This window comes from Dermacentor variabilis, unplaced genomic scaffold (assembly GCF_050947875.1).
Source record: "Dermacentor variabilis isolate Ectoservices unplaced genomic scaffold, ASM5094787v1 scaffold_18, whole genome shotgun sequence".
Taxonomy (NCBI): domain Eukaryota; kingdom Metazoa; phylum Arthropoda; class Arachnida; order Ixodida; family Ixodidae; genus Dermacentor; species Dermacentor variabilis.
This window is the reverse complement of record NW_027460346.1, coordinates 2,432,329-2,448,691: the sequence shown is the minus strand read 5'-3', so window position 1 is coordinate 2,448,691 and position 16,363 is coordinate 2,432,329. Positions and strand designations below refer to the sequence as shown.

At 44.3% G+C, this 16,363-nt stretch overlaps 1 protein-coding gene across 5 annotated transcripts in view; it reads right to left on the bottom strand.

The window, feature by feature from the left end:
- Positions 1-16,363, bottom strand: part of LOC142568291 (protein zer-1 homolog) — a 155,594-nt gene that overhangs the window by 63,827 nt on the left and 75,404 nt on the right. For all 5 annotated transcript variants that reach the window (XR_012825410.1, XM_075678280.1, XM_075678279.1 and 2 more), the window contains exons 8-12: positions 13,752-13,814; positions 9,444-9,498; positions 6,088-6,141; positions 4,797-4,958; positions 262-352 (exon numbers count right to left, since the gene is read on the bottom strand). Coding sequence is in view for 4 of the 5 variants with exons in the window: in XM_075678280.1 (XP_075534395.1) it covers positions 262-352; positions 4,797-4,958; positions 6,088-6,141; positions 9,444-9,498; positions 13,752-13,814 (425 nt within the window). In the remaining variant the exon portion in view is untranslated. The remainder of the gene's footprint in view (positions 1-261; positions 353-4,796; positions 4,959-6,087; positions 6,142-9,443; positions 9,499-13,751; positions 13,815-16,363) is intronic.

Below are 16,363 nucleotides of genomic sequence, written 5' to 3'. Positions count from 1 at the left end.
GTGTTCGTACCTTCGTCCAAAATTCTTTGTCACCTCTTTGTCGTGTACTGCACAGCTTTGGCTGGTAATCCATCCTCACAAAGTGGAAATGCTCATGATTTTTTTAGCACTGTTTCTTTTCCAAGTTAATAGGCATACTTCCCTCCTATGTTTGACACCTGCTCCCAAGTGGCTAATTTTCAAGCATGGTTGTGACACCTCCTAGTGACACGTGAACTGGTCGCAAGGGCAGAGAGAAAGAGCACAAGAATATAACAGTACCAGTAACATTCCACATGGTGCTCCACGCAGTCTCCATGACCTCATCGGACGTGTGCGTCCTCAGTCGACCGTCAATTAACTGAAGCATTATCTGCAAGTAGCAAAATTACCCATTATTAGATGCAATAGCTCGATTTTTAGGTGCGAGGAATTGAGCTCGCTGCAATTCACACAGAAATATTGCCACATATGTTTAGTCAGATTAAACCTGTTGTGTGTTACCACACGTATACCGTTACACAAAATGCGATCTCGATATCAGCATGTTCGTGCAACTCGTATGTTAAAGCCACACAAAGAAAGGTAATCCCATTCTATCAGAGTTAATCAATTGCTGTAGTAGGCTCTCAGACTTGATGGGATATTTCAAAGTATGATGATGCCCCTATAAATAAAGAACAGCATGATGGCTATGTAATGTGGTTTGACAACCACTGAACATGGTCACTGCTATCACTGCCATCAAAGAATGACTGAAAGTTCAGCAAGTTGGTAGGCATTCATGTTATTCAAAGGCAGGCATGCAGACACGGACACAAGAAAGAACAAAAACAGAGCATTATATCAATCAAGAGATTTGTGGGAAGGCGTAAAGCAAACTGTGTCCTACATCTTTTAATGAGTTGCATTCTTATGGAAGCACCCACTAGCTGCTGCGCTGCTATTGAGATGCCCGGATCTCTCTCTCGTGCCACCTGTCTACGGCGGATAGAATGCGGCGGCGCAACTTCGTCATCATCAGCCTGGGGTTGACAACTCACAATAGACTAATTGAGCTTAAAAGTTTGCTAACTGGTGAAACATCGTCAAACCTCCGGTTACACTGTCACAATTGCGAGTTACTCCTAAATCTAGACTGTAAGAACGAAGTGTGCCTCAACCAAAGGGCATACTTCTTCATTCTTATGTCTGAACAGTATGTTTTTAACTCGGCCCTAGAATACCCTAAAAAATTGGTAGAACACGAAAGTGAAACGTGTCTTCACGGAAGCTGTTGTATGTTTTCTTCGTGAATTCAGTGTCTGCTGCAGCGAAAGGCACCCGATTTACAGGTTGGCGACCATGTTGCAGGTTTGCTTGGCGTGTAGCATCCTGCTGCCGAGTCGCTTCAGCAAAGGTACGAGCACTTTGGTCCAGCTCCACAGTCTCTTCGGCAGCCAGTTGAGCTGCGATGTATGTGCTCAGACGTTCTGCTTCATACTAGCGTGTCTCTCGTCAGACCAAAGCGAAATTCATATGTCGACATCATTGACCTTCTGCGCCGTTTGGCACAGCAGTTTTCTTAGTTCGTGCCATCGCAAGCGAAGCAGTAGGCAGCATGTAAGCATTGCCGATGCATGTTGAAGCTGCACTCCGTAGGCGACGAGGCATCACAAGCTAATCGGACGCAAAAGACGAACCATGTTCTGAAACTGCGTCGTCAACTCAGCAGAAGACCTACACTGCCTACACCAGGCTACACCGCTCTGAGCCTCCGCTGCGCTGAGACTACCGAAGTGCTCACTGTCAGTGCTTGTTAGTGTCATGATGCAGTACTTCGCTTCATCGCTATTAGATGGCAGTGCGGCGCCATCCCTGTCAAGAGAGCGTATTTTACACATTTGCAACAATGTTACATCTATTACAGGAAGTTGATGGTGAATCCCGGCATAAAACACTTTCGTGTTAAAAAGGGAGGAATTTTCATGCCTAAACCCTGTAAACGGTGTTCTTTCGCGAGTGCCCACATATATCCACAACTGAAAGGCTGGTGCTGCCTTCCCTTGAGTCTATGCAGACAAGTTTTATGCCATCCTTTTCTTCCGCCACTTTGGGACCCTTCAGTTGATAGCTGGCATTTGTATAGTCTTGTTCATTCCTACTTGTGTCTGTGTTTGCATGTCTGCCTTTCATGACATGAATGCACCAATGTGTACTAAGTTTTGAATGCACAAGTCCACTCAATAAACGGATTGTCTCAATGTTCATCATCTGAGTGCCTATTGGCAACTTGACAAAGCAGTGCTTGGACCACACATACCTACTAACAAATTCCAACTTGTACATTGTTTAAAAATGCCTGTTTACAATGAATACCTACAAGCCACATAATAAAAAAAATTGTTGTTCATATATTCAATTTAAGAGAGTTTAATCTTAAGATGGATGACTGTCACAGAAATAAAGTGTTAGTCGAATCAAATTTCTTTTTCTGGTACAAGAGTAACAAATTAGAGAAATTTTCAGGCCTAGTTCCCATATTCACAAAGAACACTGCTCACGGTAGTCCTGTCATTTTCCGATTTTGAGATTTTGGGAGTACATCCAAAAGGATCCATTCTAGCTTTTGTATGTTTCAAGCGGCTGCTACAGGTCAAATGACTCGCAGAGTTTAAATACTCATGTTTTTCTTCAATGTGCGAGAAAAGTTGCCATGCACATGAATATGGAGAGAGCACATATTCACGTGCAAGGCTGCCAACTGCCACATAACGATCTTCTCTATTAGCCAAGTAATTAGTACACAATCTTCCTGGTGGCCGAGAGTCCATTACCGAAGAACGCAGTTCCCATAATGGTATGTTTCTTCTGTTTTTTAACAGTTTGGCTAATGTTAACTGGGACACCCTGTACAATACCTAGTATGGTATTGTTTTGGACAATGTGCATCCGTGAGCAAAGGTATCCCAAAACCGATTTTTTCTACGGTCCATACATGCAACTTGAAGTCAAGGACTACTGTCCAAACTTGGGCATGGCGAACTTTCCTGTGCACATGTCTATTTCAGTCCGTGCGTCTCAGTTACAAACAAATAAAAAAGTTTTTTTCAGTGAGCCAGTGGTTCGTATACTCACAGGGGTACATGTTACTTTTACACCTCTAGTCTAGATGCCCTCTGTTTAGCTGTAGCCAGTGGAAACAATACAGGCATTGCTTGTGTCGGGTGCCCATCAAATTACATGTTGCACTTTGGCCTATGCAACGCAAATTGTGGGCAGAAAACAATCTATGTGATCCATCCTTTGAGCACCTGGTGATGGGCGGTGAGTTGGGTCTGGTGGTCAACAAGACAATCACTGTTTGCTCTGGTGAGCATGCTAGCAGAGCTGTGACCACCCCCCAGGCATTTCATTATGATGTTCCTATGTACAAAGAAGCACTGTTTACTTGTACTGCATATTTCGCACGTACGTTGGCTTCGAGAAATAATGTTTTTCATAAAGGCGCACTCACACTGGCAAATGATGGAGGTTACATATTGGGTCAGCTTCTTGCTGCTGAAAAAATCAGTAATGGAATTCGAGAGCAGGTCATCAAAACAGGCTTTTTGCTTTTTAAGTTGTTTTCTATGAACAATGGCACTGCCACATTTTCTTTACAAGGAATTGCACTGCCAGATGTGACACTGCCATTTCAACATGGTTGTAACAAGACTGCTAATAGTACACAATACAAAAATGCTGAGGATTACAGAAATGAAGAGCAGCAAGACGCAAGCATGTGCGCAACAGCAGTGGAGCTCAGATGTGGTTGTCAGTCTGGATGACAAGTTTTGGCCTGAACGAGGTTAACAAGATGCAAGAACAAATGTCTCCGTTGGTGTCCTATCTTTTGTTTTGTAATGCTGTTCATAACCATGAAGATAGGAGCTTATGGTGAATGTGAAAGTAATGCAAGTGCATGAACAGAACCAATCGTGAGAATTTTTCACCTTGAATGACACTTCGGAGTGGTGACTCGCAGGTTGCACTTTCCAGTGTGAACCTCACTAGTTGCGAGTTGTTCCTTGGTTGCCAGTTGCAGTCGGCTGTGTGACCTCTGTCAATTGCCAGTGTAGATACACCTTTATTGTGTGGCAGTGCCACGCAGTATAGGACACATCACACAGTATACACCACACAATAAAGTTACAGCAGAGAATGCACCCTTACTGTGTGGCACCACCTTACAGTACAGATGTTCCAAGTCTCAAGTAGCTTACATTATAAAAAGGCCTACAGTGTACACATAATGAAACAATCTTTGTACAGTAGAATGCCATACAGCAACTCCATCATAACTACCAAATCCAACTGAACCTCTATGCTGAGCATGGCAAAAATAAAATAATTATAAGGTCACTATAAAATTTTTGCAATATAACTTTTTTTTTTTTCAACATTCTCTCAAAATACTTTCTGCCCCAGTCAATTCAATTCTGCATCCTTCAAAACCAGTCATCAAATCAGTCCAATGTTTCCTCAAGGAGCTGGATGCACTCATCAGCCCAAGCCCTTAGAAGGTCCTCCTCATCAGAAAGCCACTTTCTTTTCAGCCTGTTCTTTACGCTACCTGACAAAACAATGTGAAATCACATGAAGCAAGGTCTCAGCTGTAGAGAGGATGGTCCACCAGTTTCAGCCCAGTACAGTCGATTTCCGTTAATTGAAGCAGAATAAAACGACATTCCGATGTACCATACCAAGGCTTTACTGTCACCATTTGTCCATGAGACGAGCTCACATTCCTCTTTCACTATGGCTGACACATTTGGCAAGGCAAACAAAAAAAGTACCGCAATGGCTCCCTTGTCACCGACAAGGCGCTTCTGGCAACCGTCGACCTGGCAGGCCAGTGAGTTGAGCAGGTAGATGCCAATGCGCTGAACAAACTCATCCTGGTCATACTGGGACACTATGAACAGCAGCATGTCCACCAACCGCTCATAGTCAAACAGCTGCAAAACACCAACAAAAGGGAAGAGCACCGACTCACAAAATGGACCTCCTGGCACATTTCGATCCATGAGTGATCACACAGAACACCCAGGAACAAGAGTGCTCCAGAACATGCAGAAATACCGGTACTAACTAAACAGAAGAAGCTCACATCCAACATGAAGCTGCCTTCGTTACATATCTGACATTCGTTATAACAGTGCACGCTGATACAGGCAGGAAAAAAGTTGTGATTGGGTCTATGCAAAAGAAGCACAAGCGTGGTGCTTGCAATAAACCTGTAAGGATCATCTGTTGATTTTCATAGCCCAATAGCAGCCTTCCATACTGATACTTGGCATGGAAAGCTGTGAGCAATGGAAGCAGGTGAGCAATGCTTAATTACAAATAAAGGCTGTTTTTAATATGTCGTTAATATGGAACCATAAGATCAGTGTGTTCACCTGGGGTCAGCACATTGGCTTGTCAGCTGCGGGGCAGCGAAGCCGCTGGTTAAATCATACATACACATCTAGAACGTACCACTGCAAGTTGCCAGTGCTGAATATATGACACGTGTGCTACTAAAACAACACTATAATATATTCACTTCGTAGTAATACATATTTAAAAAAAATTCATTCTGGTGTTCAACATGCCAAAACCACAATATGATTGTGCGGCATGCTGTAGTGGGAGACTCCAGAAATTTTTACTATCTGGGGATTGCTGTAACAGATATTGTCTTTGACCTTGCAAATTAAATTTTCTCATAGAAGAAAACTCACTGAAATAAAGCGGGGAAAATGAAATTTTTCACTTACTTTGTCAATCCGATAATTTGTTTCCTTGTTAACTACACCACGATGAGACTATACCATGCCACATTACATTTATCACTGCTTCACTCAAACATGCAGATCACTAGCACTTCACACAACTACAACAGTAGCAGCTTCAGCGTAACGATTTTCGCTTTTTGAGCCAACCTCCTCCTTTCTTGCTTCTACTTCATGATTAGCACTTTTCAGCAGAGCTCACACCAACAAAATTTATCAACAATAGTTACATGCACTTGGTCATCTAACTCCTCCTGTTTGGCATGTGCAACAATACATACATTCTTTGTCACAAGATGTCAGTACTCACCACATCCTGGGGTATTTTGAAGTGAATCATGGTCAGGCAGCCATTTCGCAGCATCTGTGTCAGCAAGAGCAGAGTGAAAAGGCCAATTCAGGTCACCATATCCAGTTATTATTCAAATGCAGCACCAGTAGCAACTTGGTTCTTCCTATCCACACTGAAACCAGCAAACAGTCAATTTTAGAGGGCCCCTCACCAGGTCGGGCCATTTTCAGCTGACAAGCGCAGAGCATAGATTGTGTGATAACGATCGTGTCTGCAAAGTATTACATCAATACGAGTCACGAGAAGATCTGAAATGACGTTTTTCGTTCTCCTCGCGGCCGCCGTGCTCCAAGCTGGAGGATGATGTACTCGCGTCCCTGCGCCTACGTATTCGAGTACGCAGTGTGATGTCGCTCGTGGTGACACATGACTTCGAGAATAATTCAAGGCACCATCTGTTATTTGTGTGATCTGTTGCTTGAATTGACGAATTGAAGTTTAGAGAAGTAATAAAACACACAAACGGAATGTCTGCGTGTTTTGTGCTTTACTTTGCACCGAAGCAAGAGAGATGTACGCTTCGTCTGCTTGTTCCTAAGGTCGTGCGGTCATGTGCGCAGGTACCGAAACTATGCCATTTTCTACCGTGTTCTAGCGCGTGATCATGCTCTGCGATCTACTTGTTCTGCTTCAGTATTCGTGTAGCACTGAATTATACCGCTAGTCATGTGTCCTTGTGCACAGCACGTAAAATTGTGTGCTGTGCAAACGATAACAGCCCGCGCGCGATGCCACCAGCGGAAGTGCGCATCGCTGAAAAAAAAAAGCGGAGAGCAAAAAAAAAGTGAAGGCGGGGCCTGTGACGTATGCGTCACACAATCCTCGAGGTCCGGTATGGGAGAACGGAGGGAAGGAATTTCGCTTGCGTAGGCCAGACGGGGCGCGAGTGGAGAGAGTGCCTTGCTTGGCAGTGGAGCCTGCCTGCTGAAATCATGGGTTCGCAGCACCGAAATATTTCTTTCGGCTATTAATGAGCCGACTTGATGAAAAATTTTTGCGGCAGAACGCTCCCTAGAGGACACATAACAACTTCCAGCATATAACCAATATTTGCTATGGGGCCTGGTGAGGGGCCCTTCAAAGGGGCCCTACCAAACTTTTTTAAGATGGCAAAACAAATCTGCTTCATCACTAGACAATGCTACCATGAACATTCAAGGCAAAAATTATTGCAGCACACAGAGCAGTGTGCCTACACTAACTGAAATCATCACCACTTTGCATGTGCACATAGTATTTCAACGCACGTATAAGCTTGATGGCGATCAGCTCAATTTCTCTAGACATCCCAACTATACGCAACAGAGAAATCTCTCCACTGATAAGGCGGTGGCACCATCCGGTGACAGACGACCATACTACTGCGCCAACATTATGTCCAGCTGAAACCCAACCAATTTCGAAGGCCGTGCTACAGGTAAAGCACCGGCAGGTGTCACTCCAAGTGGGCACAGCTTCGGGCTCAGCAGGAACAATAAAAGGAAGGGAAAGACTGAAAAAATGAATTTGATTGCAGGCAACTGCACTCATACTAGGCACATTGGAAACGTTTTCAAGAGAAAGCATTCATGAGGAGTTATTCTTTAATACAAGATGCATTCCCCACCTTTAACCCTTTGAGGGTCTTTTGGTGAACATGTATGGTGCCATGGATCTGTCCCGCATGGTTTTTGACGTACATGTGTGGCACCAATATTGATATTAGTTTGATATTATGCCCGTATTCGACACCACTCGTCGTTAAGAGGTGCTGCCATCTCTATGGAATCACCTAAAGTCCCTTGAAATTGCATTTTTGATCAGTGGGGTACACAACTTGACTTGTTTACCTCTTTGCGCTCGCACATGTGGTCGTGCGTGCGCGTCGTCTGCTACCTCCAAGGCCTGCGTGGAGGAGATGCTATCATGTTTCCTGTAGCTTAGATTTTACCCTGCACAGCCGAAGTTCAGAGATGTTTTCTTTTTCTTTGCATTCAGTAGCAGTTCCCCTCTCGACTGATGTTCGCCTGTGTCCAAACAGTGGGGTGTGTGCAGTTGTGATTTTGGTATGGCCATGTGCAGTGCCTCTTCTCATGACAACTGCTCAGGCATTTTTTCTTCTGAAGACATGTGTTTTTGGGACAACAAATTGGTAATCATAAATCTTGCTAGACATTTGTTCTCCATCTTTTACTGTATAGTGTAGTTATGTGTATGCTGTTAGTACAAGTAAAGCATTTTTGAGACAAAATGTTGCTTCAATAAATTTTTGGGATTCCATAAGTTTTCAACTGTTTCCTAATATTACAAACTGTGATTAAGAAAAATTTGACAATGGGGGTACGGCCTTTGCGAAAAAAATTCTACCTTCGAAGGGTTAACGGAGTGACCACTTTTATGTATAATTAATAGTGCAGAACGAGAAGAAAGGGGGTTAACCAAGGGGCCAGATTTTTTATTAGTCATATCATGAGAAGCCAACAAACAATGACACCAAGGACAACATAGGGGAAATTACTTGTGCTTAATAAATGGAATGAAGAAACGATAAATTAATGAAAATAAAGTGGATGAAAAAACAACTTGCCGCAGGTGGAAACCGAACCCACGACCTTCGCATTTCGCGAAGGTCGTGGGTTCGGTTCCCATCTGCCAGTTGCCAGTTGCCTTCACCCAAAAAGATCACGTTCTCGTGACGCCTGCGGCAACAACGACGTTCCACGTCCGCCGCCAAGGTTTGTGAGTGGTGGCGCTGGCTAACACTCCCAGGGTTTACCAGTACACACAAATACCCAAGAAAGTGGATGGGGAAACAGCGCCGCGGTAGCTCAATTGGTAGAGCATCGCACGCGAAATGCGAAGGTCGTGGGTTCGGTTTCCACCTGCAGCAAGTTGTTTTCTCATCCACTTTAATTTCCATTAATTTATCGTTTCTTCATTCCATTGATTAAGCACAAGTAATTTCCCCTATGCTGTCCTTGGTGTCATTGTTTGTTGGCTTCTCATGATATGACTAATAGTGCAGAAGTCATATAGACCACAAGCCTGCTTGCAAGGTGGTTAAATAACAAAGGAGGTACAAAATGTTAAAACAAAAAAGTCATACAAACACTTCAATTGAGTAAAAGTTCATTAATTCAGCATCTCTTAATTCAGAAACCGTATGATACAGACTTTTCCACCTGGTCTCGTCCAACACATACATTATTTTATAGCAAACACTTGTGAATTCAGAGGCATTTAGCTATTGGACAGTCAAAGTCTTGAAGCATGGCAAGCACCAAGTGCCACCAAGTGCCTGACACCAAGACAACAATCACACAGCCAATACTCACCGTTGTATCACTTCGATGGTAGCCCATGGCATCCAGCAAACACTTGATGATCTTCCTGTTGACATAAAGTGCCCACTTTTCACACCACAAAATTACGATATTACACCTCACTTCAGCAGCGAATATTTTTCTGCCTGTTCTGCAAAGCAACTTACTCCAGGACTGCTCAGTCATTTAGAGAGCCTCAAGAACTGCCCATAGGAGCATGTTTGGCGTGAGCTTTTGAGAGGAAAAGGGCCCAGTGACCATCATAGACAAAAAAAAAAAAAAAAAAAAAGCACTAAGTAGTATTTTTACTGGCCTCCTCATTGCTAAGAAACATGGGCCTAGTTTCCAAGCATGGCCAATTTTACAAGTTCACAAAATATCTGCATGCAGTTATTTTTTGCAAGTTCAAATGCTGCTCACAGCCGCTTGTTGAGAGATGAAGCATCATTCTAGGTCATTCACTTGCAGGGATATAATCACTTCCGAGAGATCTCGTGTGATTAGCACTGAACAAATCAGTGTCTACCATGCAACAACATTTCTAGAATTGTGCCAAATATGCTGTCACTTGTAGGTGCTGACGCATCCCACGCTAATCACATGCATGTGTTTGTATCCCCAAAAGTGACCCATTTATTTGCATCATGCTCAGGCATCACGACGCAAATACAAGATTTTACAAAAAGAATCGATTGATTTCTTTAATACCTGTGGTTGATTGTTTGGTTCAAAGAATTTTCACTGCCTCAAAGCAACAATGCAGCTTTTAGAAATTCTGCAGTAGAAGGCTGTGGTTTATGTTATGTCACCACCTACTTTACCTTTACCCAAATATAAGTACTACTATAGTAAAGCCTCATTAAACCGTACCTGCTTAAACAGTAGTTTCGTTTGAAAAGTAGTAAAGCCAAATTTACAACTCAGTGGCCATCGAACATAATGCATTTTGTATCTGCATAAACCGTACCAGCTTATTGCGTACGTATCGGTTAGCACGTGGCGTTTCCACTTTTTGTCGTGCAATCACGGCAGTGCGTCATCTTTATCGGGCGGCCAGTCAGAACAACAAGCCTCAGAGATCGGAACAGCGGCCTCCACGTGCCCTTTGCGTTTGTGCGTGAAGCCACGTCAACATCAACATCATTTCGGCATCGTGCAAGCAAGGACTCGTGTCATGCTGAAGCTCAGATAAAAAACACCGGGTTCCCAGCATAGAAGAAAAATTGCACATTGTTCGTGCTGTCAACGAAGAAGTTGGCGCTGGCATGCAACAGGGATCTACCGTTCGCTACGGTGTGTCGCATATGAAATGCGAAGAAGTTGCTTGGCAGTGCTGCTGTGACCACGAAAAGATGTTGGCTACGAGGTTCAACTTTTCGCCTTTGTTTCCGAAGTGTCGCCTAACGACAGTGATGATGATGACACGGAAAGTGACAGCACAGGCGATTCAGGCCTGACAGTGGCAGAAGCTGCGTGTTACGTCAGCCCCATGAATGCAATCGTCGTGGCTAGAACAGCATCCCAGGATGAAAAAGACGCCCCTGACTTCTGCAGCAGTACCACGCCTGTGTACGGAGAATATGCAATGCCAATGAGGAATCCGCCATGCGAGTGCTTGCCAAGAGGGGGCTGGCTGAAAAGCTGCCTTGAAGCTTCACTAAGTTTGAGGCCCCTGTCGTCACTGCTAGGCCGCAGCGGCATCAAACGAAAATAACAGGCTTTTGTCAGGCGAAGTGAATATCGCATGTTGTTGCCCTTTCATCGCACTCTCTCTGAGTTCCGTTTTTGACAGGTAAGTGGACAATCTCACGCTATTTCAGTTAAGCAGTACAGTGAAACCTTGTTAAACCGTAGTTGGCTGGAGCTCAGAAAAAGTATGTTCTAAACGGTAGTACTGCTTAACCGAAACAGCGTGAGATCGCCCACTCACCTGTCAAAAACGGAACTACAAGAGAGCACAATGAAAGGGCAGAAAGCATGCAGTATTTATTCACTTCATGCGACAAAAGCATGTTCTTTTCGTTTGATGCTGCGGTGGGCTAGCAGCGACGACGGCAGCCTCAAAGTCGCTCAAGCTACGAGCCAGCTTTTCCGCCAGCCCCCTGTTCTTGGCAAATACCCGCATGAGGCTGACACAACGCGCAGCATCTGCCACTGTCGGGCCTGAATCGCTCGTGCTGTCGCTTTCCGTGCCGTCTTCATGACTGTCGTGAGGCGACACTTCGGCAACAACAGAGGCAACGATGGCAAAAAGTCGAACCTTGTTGCCGACGTATTTTCGTGGTCGTAGCAGCATTGCCAACCAACTTCTCCTTCTCATTCCAAATGCCACACACCATAGTCAACAGTAGATCCCTCTCACGTGCCAGCACAGAGTTCTTTATGCCACGTTCAACAGCACAAACGATGTCAAATTTTTCTTCTATACTGAGCACCCGGTTTTTGTCCCAGCTTGCACGACACCACAACACGGGCCACAATGCTCCAACTCTGGCACGGCGACGAAATGATGTTGATGTTGATGTGGTTTCACCGTTCCAAGCGCCCTCTACGTTTGCACTTGGAGGCTGTTCCAATCTCTGAGGCTCGTTGTTCTGCCAGGCCGACGTACCACCGTGATTTGGCAACGAAAAGTGGAAACACTACATGTTAACCATAAGTATGCAATAAGCTGGTATGGTTTATGCGGATACAAGATGCATTATGTTCAATGGCTGCTGAGTCAGGGATTTGACTTCACTACTTTTAAAACGAAACTACTGTTTAAGCGGGTACAGTTTAACGAGGTTTCACTGTACTACCGTATAGTAAGTACATTTTCTGAGCTCCAGCCAACTACGATTTAACGAGGTTTCACTGTAGTTTGCCTTTGCACTGATTTACATTGGAATATGGCCGCCGTGGCAGGGAGTTGAACCAGTGACATCAGCACGCCATATTTAATGAGCCACAATTAGAACTAGACGACACGCAATTGAATTTCTCATAAAAAGCACCAGTGTTCACTCTGTAGCACTTGAAGTTGCCTATTAATTCATGGCACAAATGAAAGTCATAATTAAAAGTGATGCTTGCACGGCGCGAAATTTCAGAAGACAGGCTGCTGGGCAATAAACACCACAGCCTAAACACAGCCATGCATTTTTCTTTTGTACTCAAAATAACATGACGCAACATGTTTTTGCACATGAGAGATAATGACAGCACATCATCCTGGGGAAACTTGATTGAAATTGGAAATACTGTTTTATTTAATTTGCCCACAAATACTGCAATATTCTTAATGTTTCGAAATTTCTAGAATTCTGACATCAAAATTAAAAATACCAGTATGTAAGAGAGACTAAACACACATTGCAGCGTGCTTAGCATGTAGCAAAGTATGCACAGAAATAATATCAAAAGAAACTCACAATAACAAGATACACAAAAAATTGCCCAAAAAAGCTCATTTTATAGCCTCTAGTTCAATAGCCAAGTCTGCCATTTTTTGTTCATGCTGTCGACTTGCACAGATTACAAATTTATTCTATTTTCATTAGCAAAGCTGTTTAAAGTAAGTATAAAAGATATGAATGCAGGGAATATTATATTATTTTTTCTACTCTCTCAATTTCGGAACATTGTGCAACTGCATAAGCCACATTTTCCACCTTGTTTCAATATTCTTTTCATGCTGCAACAAAAGCACGCAGTGAAAAAGATAAGCTGGGCTCCAATGAGTGGAGGGATTTCCTTATGTCACATAAAAATATTGCCGAAATGAAAAAAATTGTTGGGACCCCCGTATGACTGCTCATATCTGAACACATCCAGCTGTACCAATGGCTTGGCCTAGTCAGGCAAATGCAGCCTTTAGCCAAGTCCTATAAGGCATATTTCTTGTAAACCTGCCTCGAATAAATGAATAAACAAAGAAAGAAAAAAAAAAAAAAAGCCATGTCTTCCCCCTTCGCCTCCCGGGAACACCACCTCTACAAAGATGAGTTGGACATGAGTCATCCTCGAATAAAGTTTGCTTCTTTTTGAAAGAAGGCTGCTTGCGCATGCCTACAAATGTTTATTCCAGCCAATACAGCATGCAACAGTGCACTACTTACTGCACATAATGTTGCTATGGCTAACACATTACTGCACCACATTATAGACAAAGCCGATTTCCCCCCCCCCCCCCCAACATGCAGCTGGCATTATGCGTGTAGCCATGTTCTGATGTACAAAAAAAAAAAAAAAAAGAACAAGATACCTTTGCACAGACAGCTATTCGCTATAGCAAATGCAATGACTGCATCAACTTAACAACCAAGGAGAGTCACTTACCTTCGAATGCTGACATTAAAGTTAGCCCTCTCCTCGCCTTTCACCAGGTAAAAAAGTGATGCACTGCCAAGGAATAGAGAGAGATGACAACACGTCACACTATTACACATGTGGGCATGCTACCATAGTCGTGATTGAAGGCGAAAAGCAGCAAATAAAACATGCACAAACAAGGAAATAAAGGGACGAGGCTGGAACTAAGGCTGGAACTAACAATTGAATTCTCTCGTCGCCTTGCTTGTCCACGTTGTGTTTTTTGCTGGTTTTCACTATCAATCTTGTGCTAACTGACCCAGATCTCAACCTTGTTTTTAGTTTGCTCGTGTATCTGCTCCCCTTAACACTCTTCCAGTCACACTATGTCCTCAACACAATGATGTCACTTCATTCAAATTATCCCTTCATGTAGAAGCTTGTCAGGATCTCCCTGTCAAGGGACATTATTACGCTTCACAGTGCAGTTACAGCCAGATTCTGTTCAGTGCAACATTGTCAAATCAGTGAAAACCTATCTGTTGGCACACAGGAGCAGCTTTACTCTGCTTTTCCCAATGTTTACCAGTGTGGCGAAAACTATCCCAACAAAATTCTGCGTCCACTGTAACCTCTCTTTATAAACTCGGTGCTCTACCTTATCAAACACACACAGTCAAGACAAAAACAGAAGCAGGTATTCATCACACTAATACCGTATTTATTTGAATCTAGGCCAATAGTTTTTTTTCAAGTACCGTATTTACTCGCATAATGATCGCACTCGCGTAATGATAGCACCCCTGAATTTTGTCGTCAAAATTCTATTCTTTTTCTTTCCTGTGTAATGACCACACCCTGAACTTGTCGTAGCGATATGCCAATGACATAGAAACACATGGCGGGCATGCTGCGGAAACTGCGGCATTTGTCTTCACTGCTATCCTAATACGGCAGGTTTCGGCTAACGGTGGGCGAATATCTTAGCTGCGTTACATGCGTTGGCTAACAGGGTGCACTTCTAATGTATCAGGGTAAACGTGGCCACTATCGTTGCCGCTTGCGATTTGTTGCGTGCCCATGAGTGCAGACGACAAGAATCGAAAGGCGCCCTTTATGTTGTTGTTGACCATGACCAAAACCATTATGAAGCCTACAAATAATAAAGCCAAGGCAAGTTTGGTTGTAGCTTTTTTTTTCATGGAAGTGCGAAAAGTGATGAAAGGAATGAAACGGGGCATCTACTTAAGAATGTTGGGTGCATGCAGACCGCTTGGTATGTCTTCAAGAGTTGTCCGCATAGCATTCGACAGATGGTAAGCACGGTCATCATTAGCTAGACTTGGCACACGACATATTGATGTTAAAAGTTCGGGGTGCGGTCATTACACGGAAAAGAAAACGAATTGAATTTTGACGACAAAATTCAGGGGTGCGATCATTATGCAAGTAAATACGGTATATGCCTCTTTCCATGACGATACGCAGTGTGGCCACGCCGGAGTTTTCAAGACGTACGAATGAATTCGCCACCGCTACTATACTGGCGCGGCATGAACAATTTTGTACAAAAGCTTGTTCGGCGCTGCCTTGATTGTCAATGCCGCAAATTGCCGCCTTTACGTCCGTTCTGGCACCTTGCAGCCGCTCTCGTGCCCTGCCAAACCCTTTGATCGCGTCGGCATCGACCTATACGGCCCGCTTCCTCTGACACCAGACAGCAATCAGCAGATCGTAGTTGCTGTTGACCATTTGACATGCTACGCCGAAACTGCTGCTTTACCAAGTGCTACAGTGCGGGATGTAGCTCCTTTCGTCCTACATCGCTTCGGCCTTCGACACGGCGCACCTCAAGAACTCCTCAGCGATAGAGGTCGCACCTTCCTCTCCGAAGTCGTCAAAGGTTTGCTTTCGGAATGCCACATTATTCATCGGACAAGCACGGCATACCATCCCCAGACTAATGGGCTCAGAGAGCGGTGTAACTGCACACTTGGTGATATGCTCTTGATCTATGTGGCGTAGGACCATGCTAACTGGGACCGCATCCTTCCATTCATCACGTTCACGTACAACACCGCAATCCAGGCCACTATGGGATTTTCACAGTTCTTCCTCCTGTATGGCTGCGAGCCTACACATGCCATCGACACGATCCTTCCATACCATCCTGACGCCTCCGAGTGTCTATCTGTGTCCGACGTCGCCTGACAAGATGAAGAATGCCACGAGCTCGTGCGCACCTTTGCGAAAGAGCAACAGCAGCGCCAGAAAGAAAACCGCACCAACTCGCTTGCAAACACCACCTATGCTCCAGGCTCTCTTGTGTGGCTGTTTGTCCCTTTCCAAACGCCGGGGCTTTCTTCCAAACTCGTCCCAAAATTCAAAGGGCCTTACCGAGTCTTGGAGCAAACATCCCCGGTGAATTTTTTCGTTGAGCCACTGTCACCACCTGATGATTTGTGCCGACGTGGACATGACATTGTCCACATCTCGCGTCGCAAGCCCCACCACGACCTTCTGCCTCCCGATTCTTAACCCATTCGCTTCCGCCGCTTCATCCGCGTTCCGCGCGCTGCCATCCGTGACATTTTTTTAGTGCGCGGCGCGACCGATGTCGCTGCAAAATAACCGCAATA